This window comes from Taeniopygia guttata, chromosome 7, assembly GCF_048771995.1.
Source record: "Taeniopygia guttata chromosome 7, bTaeGut7.mat, whole genome shotgun sequence".
NCBI lineage: Eukaryota > Metazoa > Chordata > Aves > Passeriformes > Estrildidae > Taeniopygia > Taeniopygia guttata.
In genome coordinates this window covers 6,056,857-6,070,082 of record NC_133032.1, presented here as the reverse complement: position 1 = coordinate 6,070,082, position 13,226 = coordinate 6,056,857, and the positions used below count along the sequence as shown (strand labels likewise).

Sequence of the window (13,226 nt, the reverse complement as noted above, 5' to 3'; positions counted from 1 at the left end):
CGCGCCCCCGGGGCCGGGGTCCGGCTGGCGATCCGCGGCCTGAGCGCTCGCCTGCCAGCGCTCGTCCAGAGCGGCCTTCCGCAGGGAGAAACAGGCGGGCCGTGGCCTTAGAGACGCTAACAGCGTCAGTTGGTACGCTGTTAACGCCTCTACGCTACATTTAGGGAATATCTCGTAGGTTTTAATCACTTTTATAATATAGTTCAGAGGAGAGAAGACTGAGAGGCGATCTCCATTAATGCACATAAATGTCTTAAAGGCGGGTGTGGAGGATGGCGCCAGACCTTTCGGTGGTGCCCAGCCACAGGACAGGGAGCAATGGCCATAAAGCAGCGCAAGAAGTTTCACCCAGCGTGAGGAAGAGCTTCTTTACACTGAGGGTGGCAGAGCACTGAACAGGCTGCCCAGAGAAGTCCTGGGCTCTCCCTCTCTAGGGACATTCCAAACCCACCTAGACACGTTCCTGTGTCACCTGCTCAGGTGATCCTGTCTTGACAAGGAGTTGGACTGGATCATCTCCAGAGTCTCTTCCCACCCTAACAATTCTGTGATGCTGCATGAATGAGAAGTTGTAACTCATTTCCTGCCAAAGACCCATACAAGAGCAAAAAGCCTGGAAAGCATTACTTTCCCAGCAACAAACATTCTTGTCAGGCCAGACAGAACTGCCTTTCTGAACGGCCATAAAAAGAATTTTTATTTTTTCTCCCCTACAGAAATTGTAAACACGTCGTGGAGTTACTTCTCCACTCCAGTAAACATCTCTCGGTTTATTTCCCATGCATGTCGTGGTGCAGTCCCTTTATGAGCAGTGCAGAGTAACAACATAAGCCTCACTCCCCATCTCAGAAAATTCTGCTTCCATGTGAGTATCTTTGTGGCTTATAAATTCATGTGCATGTATCTTGCAGACAATAGGTCTCAAAAGGCAAAGATGATTTATGAGAATTCCATTTCCAAACAGCTATGTTTTAGTGCAATATTTCAATAAACATACCAAGAAAATTTCGATAAACAAATCATCCATTATTCATGTATGCAAGTAAAAAAAAAAAACCAAAAAAAACCAAACAAGATCTCTGTTTGCAAAGTCTGACAGTCACTGCAGAGGAGAAGGGTGTGCAGTGCAGTGTTATCTTCCTTGTCAGCAAAGGGAAGCAGGGACCCAGTGACTGCATCCCACACATGCAATTAACAAAGGTCTCCTCATCAAAGAGAAATGTGCACAGGATGCTTGGGAGGTTGGACAGGATGGTCATTAAGTAAATTAAGTTTCTGCAAATCCAGAAACCCAACTAGTGTAAAACAGCAGCCAGCCCCAAATTCTCCACTGTCTCTTGAGAAGACTGAATGTCATACAAAAGAAATACAATAATTAAGTGGTCGACCTCAGGCAGTACCAGTGTCTTGCAGAACCTCTGCTGCCACTGGGGTTTCAGCCCTGTGATGCTCCAAGAATGGATTTCTGCAAACATTATACAAGCAAGGCAAGGTTTATAGAAAGAGGTAATGCCTTTTATTAAACCATGGCTGGCAAAATGAGACAGGGTTTCAAGTACATAAAATTTCTTTCTTCAGTGGAAGTAGAATTCTATTCTTCAAACAAAGCAAAAAAATTCAAGGTCAAATACAGCTTGCAGTCAATTGCTCAGAGCTGAATCAGATGCATGTCACATAATTTTGGAAGTAGAGGTCATTGTTTCCTGCAGACTAGAATAGATGTTAATAGGAAGCTAGAGGAAGATGGTAAACTCCTTGGAATATCCTTGGGGCAAAAGAAAAATAGGCAGTTTATAGCCTGTGGAACACAAAAGGGAAGGAGGAGAGGGAAGGGAAGATTGTGCAAGAGCAGCAATTCTGAGTCAGTGGGCTTTGATACAGCCCAGCAGAGCCAGACCTTTTCCTGCTTCAGGCATGTGCCCACCTGCAGCAGGAAACCAGCAGTCACTGAACAAAGCCAGGTACATTCACAAGACAGTGGGGCACACCTTGCAAAGATGGCTGTACAAAGGGCTGAGGATTTGCTCAAGAAGCACCTTGCTACAAGCAAGGTCTTGCACAATCTTTGCTTTAAGGAGAGTCTCTGTGGTCCTGCATGGCCTGTGGTGATGTGGGCTGCATGTTGGCAGAAGTCTGACTAAAGGCAGCACAAGCAGATTTGTCCTTATCTCTGTCTTTAACAGTTTTTAGAAACGTTGGTGTAAGTCCATATCTCCATTGAGGCTTCCCTGATTTTTTTCTCTCCTCCTCCCACAGACTTTCAGAACTCTATGTTTCCCCACCATATGGGAATTCCCAACTCTGAAACAAACCCAGAGCTGCCCTGGTGCCCCATCCATGTTCCCATGGAGGCCTGTGGTGACGTTGGAGACGTGGCAGAGCACGAGGCCACGAGTGCCAGCCAGGCTGCAGCTGGTGGCACTGGGGCAGAGCAGCCTCTGCAGAGCACCAGCTGGGCAGGGAAGGGCAGCAGCACCACAGACATCAGGGAGGCTCCACTGTTGCCACCTCAGGGGTTTGTGTGGCCAGCAGCTCCCAGGGGCAGGAGGAGAGGCTTGGCCAAGGTGAACGCGGTGACGCTGCAATAGAGCATACAAGGAGTGTGCTTTGTGGTAGTATTTATTTAGGAACCGTGAGTAACTACAGCCGTAGCGGTCTCATCTTTGCAATTCTGATGGTTTAACAAACAGGGAGAACATTAGCATATTTTTATTAAGGTACAAAATACACCCCGTTGTTGCCTAAAACATTAAAAAAAAAAAAGTGAGGAAAGCTCTGTATGCTCTAAATCAGATTCAAAACCTTTCTGTATAGGGAATTGTGGCAATACTGTGTTTAGTATAACAAGAGGTTTGTATCAATCGAAAAGACATGCTGGCAATCTGAATTTAGCAACAAAGAGTAAAGCAGTTACAAACCGTTGTGTCACCCACATTAGCTGAGCTTTGAATGTAGAAGAGCAAATCATATGAAACACATACACAACTAGGTAATATCAAACAACCTAAGGCTGATAATGTACACACCTGTATTAAAGTACACTGACTACTTAATGGTGAGGATTTAAGGTAATGTCTTTTTTTAAAAGAGGTAACCTTTGAAATGCAAATGGTTGCACTTTACACACAAAAAGTGGAAAAGAGAAAGAATCACTTTTGGAATGATACATAGATATAAGACACACTGGTTTTAGATTATGCATAATCACCTTGCAGCCTCTGATATTACCTCTGAACAAGACCAAAAACTTAAAAAGTGCCAATACCGTGAAAGGAAAGCAAAGTTACTAAGTCTGAGTGTGTTAACCATTTCTGAGAAAAAAATGGGGATTGGATTTTTTTTGTTTTTCTGCGTTTTTAAAAAACGCAACAGCCTTACTGGTGCAGGTTCAAGACAAAAACAAGACAGTCAAGCTCATAAGGTAGAAATAGGTCCTATATAGGTTTAAATTCTTTGGAAATTGCTAAGAACAGAGGAGTTTGTAATCCAGGCTTCTATTTTTTTGGCTACTCAAAAAATCTGTGGGAGTTTCCAGCTTATCATCAGTTGAAATCTGTTTTGCAATTGCCAAATAAATGCAAGTAAAACTTCAACTAACCTGGGATTCCATTCACAGACATGCACAGAGAAATCATTGATTGTGCAATAACCTGTTTTATCACAGCAGCATATATATGAATCGTAAGTCTTTATTAGACTGACCAGAAACAGAAAATATTCTCAGTCTTTGTGTTTTCAGTGTGTTTCTTAAGTAGGCAGCTGCAACTGCACTGAAGTGACAAGGCTCCATAAGGGAAAGGTGACAAAGTGGGATAAGCTGGCTAAAAGCAAGATCAGGAGTATCTCAGGAAACCACCTGGATGTTTAATGCTTGCCAGAAATACAATGACACTAACAGCTCACTGTCAGAGGCAGTGAAAATGTTTGAAGTTTGGTTTGTGAGACTCTGCTTAAAGCAAACAAGAAATGAACCATGCCAGCATACAAGTCACAATGCTGGCTGTGTCAAACCTTCCCTTACAGAAGATACAGCTCAGCCTATTCCTCAGGACTGGACAGATTCACTGCATGTCTGGCCAACAATTCCTTTAAAGTCAATCTCAGGGAGCCAACTTAGCTGCAGTTTTGGCTGAGAAAAGTGATGGTAGAGAGCCATGAGCTCAGTAAATAGACTATTTTTCTTTAAGATGTTCAGAATATAATTTAGTTTCCATACATTTGATTTTAAAAGTGGTCTGGGCAACTTAATTGATGGCTTGCTTAAAGTCCTAGCAACTTAAAAAGCCTGCTGTTTTGAAGTAATGCCCATACATAAAGCTAACAGGTATCAACTGATCATGCTGAAATAACAACCCCCCAAAGACCTACGTTTCACACAAGGTGCTTTTGATAACTTGGTTTTCTGAGCCTTATAAAGAGAGTCTTTAAATATATTTTTTAGCCTTGTTTCATTCTTCCTCCTCTTCATCTTCTTCTCCTTCTCCCTCTCCTTCTTTTGCCATTGTTTCCACAAGGAGCTCTGCGGTGCACGTGGCTTCCCCAAGGCTGTTAACAGCTTTGCAGGTGTATTTGGCATCATCGTCCCCACATACTTCAGAAATAGTTAAAGAACAGTTCCCTTCCTCATCGTAATCTATCTGGAAGTGACGGGACTCCTTGACAGGCTGATCATCCTTGAACCACATCACCTCAGGGTCGGGATAGCCTGCAAGAGGGGAGAGAGAGCAGTGACTGCAAGAAACGAGCATTAACTCAGCACTAATTACCTTGCGCTCTAATTCCTGTGTATGGATGTGCCAGAGTGTTGATAGACAAATATCTCATTGACTTCTATGGAAAATAAAAACAGATGATGTGAGTATTTTTTACTTCACATTTAACTATAACTATTTTTTATGAATAGCAAAAACTGCACGCGAGCACTGCAGTAGTGGCTGGATTCCTCCTTCCAGTCCCTTAGCAGTGCCTGCAGAGAGCTTTTTGTGTGCTGTAGCCATCAGCCAGCAGGGAACTCCTGACGGTGCATCTGAGGCTCACGTTACACTGCAGCTTCTCCTGAGACAACAGTTCCCAACACCGAGATTTTCAAGGGTAAACTGTTTTCGGCTTACAATTTAATACCTTTCTCAGGTATTTTGCTGTGGTTATTCTGAATCTTCCTCCTAATCTGCTCCTTAAAAGTCAGCCTTTCCTGTACATTTCACTCCCCTTTTCTGTATTTGTTAGGGTAAATGAGGAAGTCTAAGAAAAGCATTTTGATTGTGCATCTCAACAGGAGTTTCAGAGCCTTTTGTGAAGGAAACGGCTCTGCTAAGCCTCAGAGCAGCGCTGTACAATGCCTGCTGCAGAACAATCCCTTATACAGTACTCTTGGCTGCTGTAACAAATTGAAGGTTGGTGGTTTCAGCCAAGTTCTGGACTGGGAGGGGAGGATAACTCCCCACTGGGCAGAAATAAAGTGCAGGAATCGCTAATACACAGTGAACATTACAGCAATAGACTGCAAAGATTGGAACATCAGCCGTGGTACATCCATCTGTTTTATTCCATGCAGTACTTGTGCAGTACCCCCCACGCTGAGCATCCATCAGCAATAATAATCCATCCTCACATCTCCACTGTGAGATAGGAAACCCAGGCAGGCAAAGATTGGGAGCATAGAAACAAGCAGAAGGTCGATGAGGCATTCTCTGATTTCCTTATTTTAAGATTATAAATTAACTTGTACACATGCAGGATGGTATTGACCCTACCCATTTTGTTTTCACAGCTCTTCTTTCCAAATTTCACAGCTGAGATACACAAGGTTCAATCTCATTGCAGGAGAAGTGCCAGAGGTCTTGGCCTTTAGACTCTTGGGCTGACCATGCCCACACTCCTTATATGTCTTCTCATAAACTTATATTTTGCATGTTCTAGTCTGAGGTTTCTTTCCTGAACTCATAAATTAAAAAACCCCAAACAACAGAACAGTATTTTCTAGATGTGACTTATGTGACCAGCACAAGAATATTATCTTTACTTCTCATGCATTTACAATTAGGGACTTGTTTGCCTTTAATAAAATTTATGTATGGCTTAAAGTTATCTTGAGGTGACATGAAACTGGTCTGCCATTTCAGAGCACTGACCTCCTACTAATTCTTGGTGTCTGGCTGGCACTTTTTAAGAGTATACTATTGGAATTTATGCTTCTACTTTGCATCTTGCTCTTATTGTTCCCTTAAAAATCAAATGACATTTCCCACTTGCTATTCTATATTAGTGATTCACACGTGGACTCTTGGAGACTTCTGTTCTATGGAAAGTACAGAACAAGCTTCAAATAATTTCTGTTATTGCCACACTTTGTGCTGTGACATGAAGATATTGGTAAAGCAAACTGGCACCAATTCAACAACAATACAGAGGTAACAATTGAGAAAGTAAAACAATTACCCAGTGCAGAAAGTTGACAAGGAAGGAAAAGAAAGAAACAGACACGACTATTCAAAGTACCTTCAATTTTGCAGTCAAATCTAGCAGCACTTCCTTCCACAACTTCCATGTCAAGGATTTTTTTAGTAAAATATGGCTTTACGTGGGGCTTTTCTTCAGCCACTTCTTCGAGGAATGCATCTGGAGGGGAGCAAAGAGGTAGTGAACAGTTTTACAGGGCATGTTCTCAAAAGATGTATTTTAGTTTTAATTACCAGATGGTAATGAAAGAATCTTTTATTTCACTTAATTCTATCAGACTAATGGGACAGCGAGGATGTTGGCTGCTTTGCTTTGTGCCAGTCTTTTGCAGCTGGAAAAGGATTCAGGCCATAAATAGAAAGAAATGGATGTGAAGGCCACCATGCTACAAATGCTCAGTATTTTCCTCTTGAATTTGTTTCTAACCAAACCTGGACATTTTCTAGTCAGAGAGATAAATGAGCTCCACTTGTATCAGGCCCACAGTCTATGTGGATTTGTCAAAATTGCTTGCTTTTCAGCAGTGTCAAACATTTGCACCTCTGACTGTTGCACACCACTATTTCACATTTCATCTTGGGACCTACAGGAGTAACGCAGACATTTCCTTAAATGCCCTGTCTGAGGAGGATGGTTAATGCAGGGTGTGTGCCATGGTTACAGCAAGTGTTAATACTTTATTGCTTGCTTGCTTGCATGAGAAGGCAATACATCACTGTCATCTTTGTATAAACATGCATTCCCAAACTTAGAGAAAGTGCAGCTAATAAATCTGCCTTAATTCTTTGGCTTTAAAAAGAAAAAAGTTTACTGCCTGTGCTTAAACTGTCACATTTTGAGAAGCAGAACAATATAAGAACAGTGAATTTTTGACAAATTTCTGTAAAAAATAGGAAGATAACAGAGAGAGTGCAGTAATATCCAACTCAATTAGTCTCTAGCAATTTGCTAAAAGTTTTAGTAGGATTGATTCAGAGACAGGTGAAAATATGGGACAGAAAAAAATCCTTACCTTCATTTTCTGCTTTGTCTGCATTTATAGGGCTTGTAGGTGAGCTCCCAGAGGCCTTCCTCCCACTCATGCCAGAAATCATTGCCATGGACGACAGCCTTCCTATTGCTCGGACAGCATGGCCTGTTTTCTAAGACATAACAGAAAAGGCTTCTGATCAATCCAATCCAACAGGCATGTGATTTTCTGTAACAATCGTGCTTCAGACAAATTATCTGGGATCTCTGCAAACCTCACTGGAATTGGTGGACAAACTGCTTATATATAGCTCAGTTGTTCTAGGAGAGACAGAGCAGGCTGGACTGAATTACCAAATTTAGTTGCAGATATAAACTTCCCCTGATGAACTCATACCTAAATGAATGTCTCTGTTAGCTGTGGATAAAAAGCACTGTGCGAGAGGAGGGCCAGCAGAGAAGCCCTGTCCCGTGTAACTGGAACTGAACTCTGGTGGGGAACGCCTTTCTCCACAGCCTATTGGGCTGGGCTGAATTTCATCCAGCATGGATAACGAGCTGATATGAAATGAATGAGAAAGCACCATCTGCATGATGGGAGCAGACCTCTGACAGGACCCAGGATCAACCACCAGGCTACTAAAATATGCTCAAACTATGAGGGCTGTAGTACTGACAGTTGTATTGCATGAGCTTCAACAAATGAGTAGAATGTAAGAGGGAATATAAGGTAGACCTACACAAATTAGTATTTTGTAGCATACTCAAAAGGACCCAGGATTTCACACAGCATCTCCTGTAGCTATCAGTGTGGCACAGATAGACCTGCTACCCCAGTTCCGGCATTAGGAAAACACAAGATAGGGAGACTGAATATGTTACAGAAAACCAGTCTGACTGAATGCATGGGAAGCTGGGGAGGTTCCAACAAGACAGAACTCTTGGCTTAGTAGAATGAAACTGCCCCAAATTTAGGTACCTTTAGGGAGGCCAGGCAGGCAAGTTTTACATGAACTATTCAGGTTTGTTAAGAATTACACAATCCTCCAGTTCTCAGTGGCATGGAGAGGGCAGGGAAAAGAGAGATGTACCCCCCAGAAGAGTAGAAAAAACAATACTTGAGCTCATGCTTTTCAGTAGCCTGAAATGGGATCATTCAGTGTAATCCATGTGCAGCTGTGCACCCTCTTACTGCCCAGCTGCAGAAACTAGACCTGCTGTCCTGCATTCCCACCCTGGCCCCGCCAGAGTTGTCCTGCATTCCCTCCCTGGCCACACTGAAGCTTTACCAGCAGCAGAAACCTCCTGATGTGAGGTGTTCCCCAGAATCATAAACATTAAAAATAAAGAGACTCATTAGGCTATCCAGCCCAATTCCACATCCTCTTCATTACCTGCCATTTTCTTCTGGCCATATATTTCTTCATCCTATCTTTGGAAAGTTTTTTGGCTTCCATGTTTTTGGTGTCTTTTTGCAGCCAGGGATGCTGAAGACATTGAGTACAATTTAAGCGACTCCTGTTTTTGTATAAGAAGACCAGTCAGTGTTGCCAATAACAAGAGAGGAACCTACCTGCTGTAATATTATTTTGTGCTCTGTTTGCTAAAAGCTGATTTTTCTGTTTCCTAAATTTAGTAACAAAGATCACATGGTTTTGCTTTCCCAGCCATTCTAACTTCTTAAACTCACTTTCACAATTTCTGTAGATCTTTTTGAGAGAAAACTGTACATTTTTAAGTGTTAATAAAACATTATAAAACAAAGCAGGAAAAGCTGTATGTTTTAGGCAAGGAACACATACAGCAGAGCCACAATGGCAGCGATTCAGCTGCTTCATGCTGGCAGAACACTGTCCCAGATCTCCTTTCTTTCACTTACAGAGATTACCCCATCCCACCACCTAATAGCCTCCTGAACATCTAACAGAACAGAAATGTCCAGATCTCTTGCCATCCCTCTTCTTCACTTTGCTCAGGGTGCACATGTAAGTAACCCTCTGTTCTCCATCCATCCACTTGCAAGCTCATTGGAAGAAGAATGTTTCCTTTCCTTGGTTCGTTCAGGCACTTCTGCAAACAGCATTTTTAACTCTGATTTTTTTTTTCTTGCCCAGTTACTACATTTATAGGGAAGCTGCCTACTCAAGAGGTACCACACTTACAAGTGACACAAGGCAGAACCGCAGCCCATTCAGAGCAAGACAGAACGTGTCACGCAGGAATGTGTGTCAGCAAGAGTGGGGATCAGAGGGGCCACACAAAAGCCTCGGGTGCACCTTGCCCGAGGGAGGGAAGAGCACAAACAACCAGCAATTGAAGCAAAAGCTCCACTGAGCCCCTGCACCCTGTGAGTGAAATAAAGAGCGGCACAGGCAGAGCTGGGCGGGCACGCACAGCTCCTTATAAAGTATGGCCAGAGGTGCTGCGGCCATGGGGAGATGCACAGGGGGAAACACGAATAGCAACTCCAGCTAATGCAAACACAGAAAGTGCAGCAAGTAAGTCCAGGCTTTACTTCATGTCTTTCTTCAGCAGATTGCTGATAAAGTCCTTGGCATCATCAGAGATTTCATCGAAAGCCTCATCATCAAAGTCCCACGTTGCTGAGGTGACATTGGCAAGGGTTTCGTTGTCGTTGTCTCCCATGAATGGAGAAAGTCCGCTGACCCTGGGGATGGAGCAGACACAGACACAGAACAAACCACGTCAATTTACCAGAGGAGCAAGTTAAAATTGCGTGTGACATCTCCCATGCTCTGCAGTTCTTTACAAATAAAAGCTTGCTTCGAAAACTAAATTAAATTAAAAAGGCCTCAAAACTACAGATAGTCTTATGGGAAGGAAACTAGAATTTTGCCAGCAAAACTGAAAGGCACATTTTTCTAGTTTCCTTCTCTTTTCCCATGACATTTTTTATGAGAATTAAAATTAGATTAAATTGGAGCAAAGTAGTTTGTTATATGACTTGTCTAGTTCTGCATAACTATTACTGGATTTTTCGCACCAAATTTGGTGGAATATCCTTTTTTCCCCTGTGACATTTCCTCAGAATCACAGAATTGTTAGGGTTGGAAGGGACATCTGGAGATCATTAATTTCAGGGTGATTTTGCTGCTTTAGTGTCAAATCAAGGGGGTTTTTGTACATTTTATTCCATTTACTCCTTCAGAGAGACCCCAAGAAGAAAGGTGCATAATGAAATAATGAAATCCATAAGGGTATTTCGTAAACAAACCCACCCTGAATTACACAGACAGATAAAACAATGCTGCATCACTGCAGGCTGTGGAGTTATGCAGATGCATGCAGAAGTAATTTGGTCTTTATGTTCTCGCTCCGTCACAATGATGTGTGAAATGGAAATAATGCTCTCCTATAACCTAAGTTGAGCTTCCAAGGCTTTTTATACAATATTACTGATGAATTGCCAGTGAGAGGCAATTACAGAACATCACGGAGTAATTTTTGCAGTCTCTTTCTCCAGTTGAGCATTATCCTTTATTACACTGTGCATCTGGATACTTTTGATGCCTGTATATATCACACTTTCAGTAAAAACTTAAGAGGTGAAAGGTTGCTTATTCCTTAGAACTACAAGTCATTCACTTTTCCAGGTCCTCCTGGCATGCTATTTACAGAATAACCTATTCTTCATGAATTTTTACAGACATTATTTGATTTCTCTGTACAGTTGTGTTAACCAGCACTAGTCCTTTTTTTTAAATATAGAAGAATAGCTATAACTTATTAGGGTTCTGAAAACACTACATGGAAATAATACTATACGAATATCATGGTGCCAGTGAATATCACAGAACAGACTGGTTAAAAAAAGATTGGGGTCAAATAAAGTGAGCTATTAGATTAATAATATTAGAGTGATCTCCTTCAAAGTTACTTTGCTTAATTTTAGGCTCTTATTACATTCAAAATCTGATTTGTTCCTAAGCATTTTATTTTATAAGCAAAGCAGAAACACAGTCTTTGAAGTCTCACACAGAGCAGACACTAAATCTTTTACCATTTCTGGAAGTTGTGTGCAGTACAGCAGACTCTAGAATCTTACGTGTGTACTTCAGAAACTTCTTAGTAATAATACATGAGCTGAAGATAAAAGGTTTGTTTATTCTCAGGCAGAACAAGGTAAATCAGAACAGAATATATTTGCTATCATACTTTCCATTATATATGTGGTGCTCTCGAATGCAGCAGTGAATCCTAACTTTGTAAATGGGTAAGGTGGCATAAACCCATTTATGAAGATATAACAGGACAAGTTACCAAAAGCTGAAAGATGAATGTACCAGAAATGCCCCACGAAGCCTTTTTAGCATGACTGTTCCCTGTGTTTGACCCTTGCTTTACTGGAGGAGAGAAGGTTTGTGCCTGGCAGGGCAGCACTGCAGAGCTGGCACAGCTGTGGGCAGCGCGAGGCTCTGCTCTGCCCGCACCCCCTGCAGCCCTCACGGCCAGGTCCATTCAGCAGGCACGGGAATCTCTGTCCTGGGACCACAAAGCATTCCTGCAGGGCCTTAAACCCACCTCCTCTGCAACATCTAAACATTTGCTCAGTTATGAAAATGTCAGTGTTCTCCATCATGTTTTAGCAATGAAAAAATCTCATGCAGACCACAGTTCTGATTTTGGGTTCCACATACTGACTGCTGGTTTGTCTCATTTTTACCTTGTGGCAAGAACAACAGTCTCAGCCAAGGCAGCAGCTCATACAATGGCAGGTCTGTGAAGTATTCCTTTAGCTCATTGTCAAAAGAGGGGATGTACATTTTCTCTTCATCCAGTTAAGCTCCGTACCCACACTTGGGCAGCCGGAGCAACGACAATCCCATTTCCCTTCAATACTGGATCGAAGTATGTCAGAGGTGACCTCTGAACAGTATTACCACAAATAGTGCTGTGCGGCTCTTGCACTACATTGGACAAGATTTTGGCCTTTTTCCAGAGGTTAAAGGTGCAGTAGTGAGAGATCATATGTATACTAAAAAGCCTGCTTTAGGTACAGGGGTGTTGCTTCATGTGGAAACACCACTGCTCCATAGTGGTGTAAGAGGCAGCACTTGTACTGCATGTCCCACACAGCTTTTGAAGGGTGAGGATAAATTAAAGGATGAGAAGATTAGAGAAGAAAAAAAATATATTTGGTTGTTGTTTTTATTTGTGTGTGTGTATGTGTATTTTTTTTTTTTATTTTAGAATTGTACAACAGAATTATCTGATAAAATTTTAAATGCTGTGGTAGGATTGCTCGATCCCATGCATTTGGTAAATCACCAGGTGGATCTCAGTTAAGCCTCCACTCACTTTGTCATTTCTGAACACCAGTGTAACAGTGCCCATTCAAACTTTTAAATGAACCTATTTTTGTATTTCTGAATGTGCTGTTGCAGATTTACAAAGCTAAAATATTTTTCTCTCTCTCCTACACTTTTACACTGTGAATCAGTTGCCTTGTTGTGGAAATACTTCTAAGGAGAATTAGATCCTTGTCTATAATCAGAAAACAAAATCCAGCAACTAGTGTAGATTATAGCCAGCAATTTTTATCTCTAGCACAGATTTCACTGACCGAAGTCTTGGTTCATTTCTTAATAGCCATTTAAAGTAATAATGGTCCAGCAACTCTTTTGACAGATAATGGAAACAATTTCTTTTTGGAATGCTGAAGTGATAAAGATGAGCTACTGCTCCAGAAAATTAACTCTGAGCTTACACTGCAAAGTCACTCTTAGACAAGCAGCAGGCTGTTTACTGAAAACATTTTTCCAGTTACTTTACCAGGC

At 41.9% G+C, this 13,226-nt stretch overlaps 1 protein-coding gene and 1 long non-coding RNA gene across 4 annotated transcripts in view; one reads left to right on the top strand and one right to left on the bottom strand.

Annotated features, from left to right (window-relative positions):
• The first annotated feature begins 51 nt into the window (after positions 1 to 51).
• Positions 52 to 3,669, top strand: LOC140684551 (uncharacterized). The gene is made up of 2 exons (XR_012056940.1): positions 52 to 865; positions 2,257 to 3,669. It is a non-coding gene; the product is annotated as an uncharacterized lncRNA (long non-coding RNA).
• MYLK (myosin light chain kinase) overlaps positions 2,602 to 13,226 on the bottom strand; it is a 197,767-nt gene continuing 187,142 nt past the window's right edge. For 2 of the 3 annotated variants that reach the window (XM_012574779.5, XM_072931587.1), the window contains 5 exons: positions 9,944 to 10,096; positions 8,823 to 8,946; positions 7,472 to 7,601; positions 6,499 to 6,618; positions 2,602 to 4,705 (listed from right to left, as the gene is read on the bottom strand). In XM_012574779.5, coding sequence (XP_012430233.5) covers positions 4,449 to 4,705; positions 6,499 to 6,618; positions 7,472 to 7,601; positions 8,823 to 8,946; positions 9,944 to 10,096 — 784 coding nt within the window. In that variant the 3' untranslated portion in view covers positions 2,602 to 4,448. 3 annotated transcript variants of the gene reach the window in all.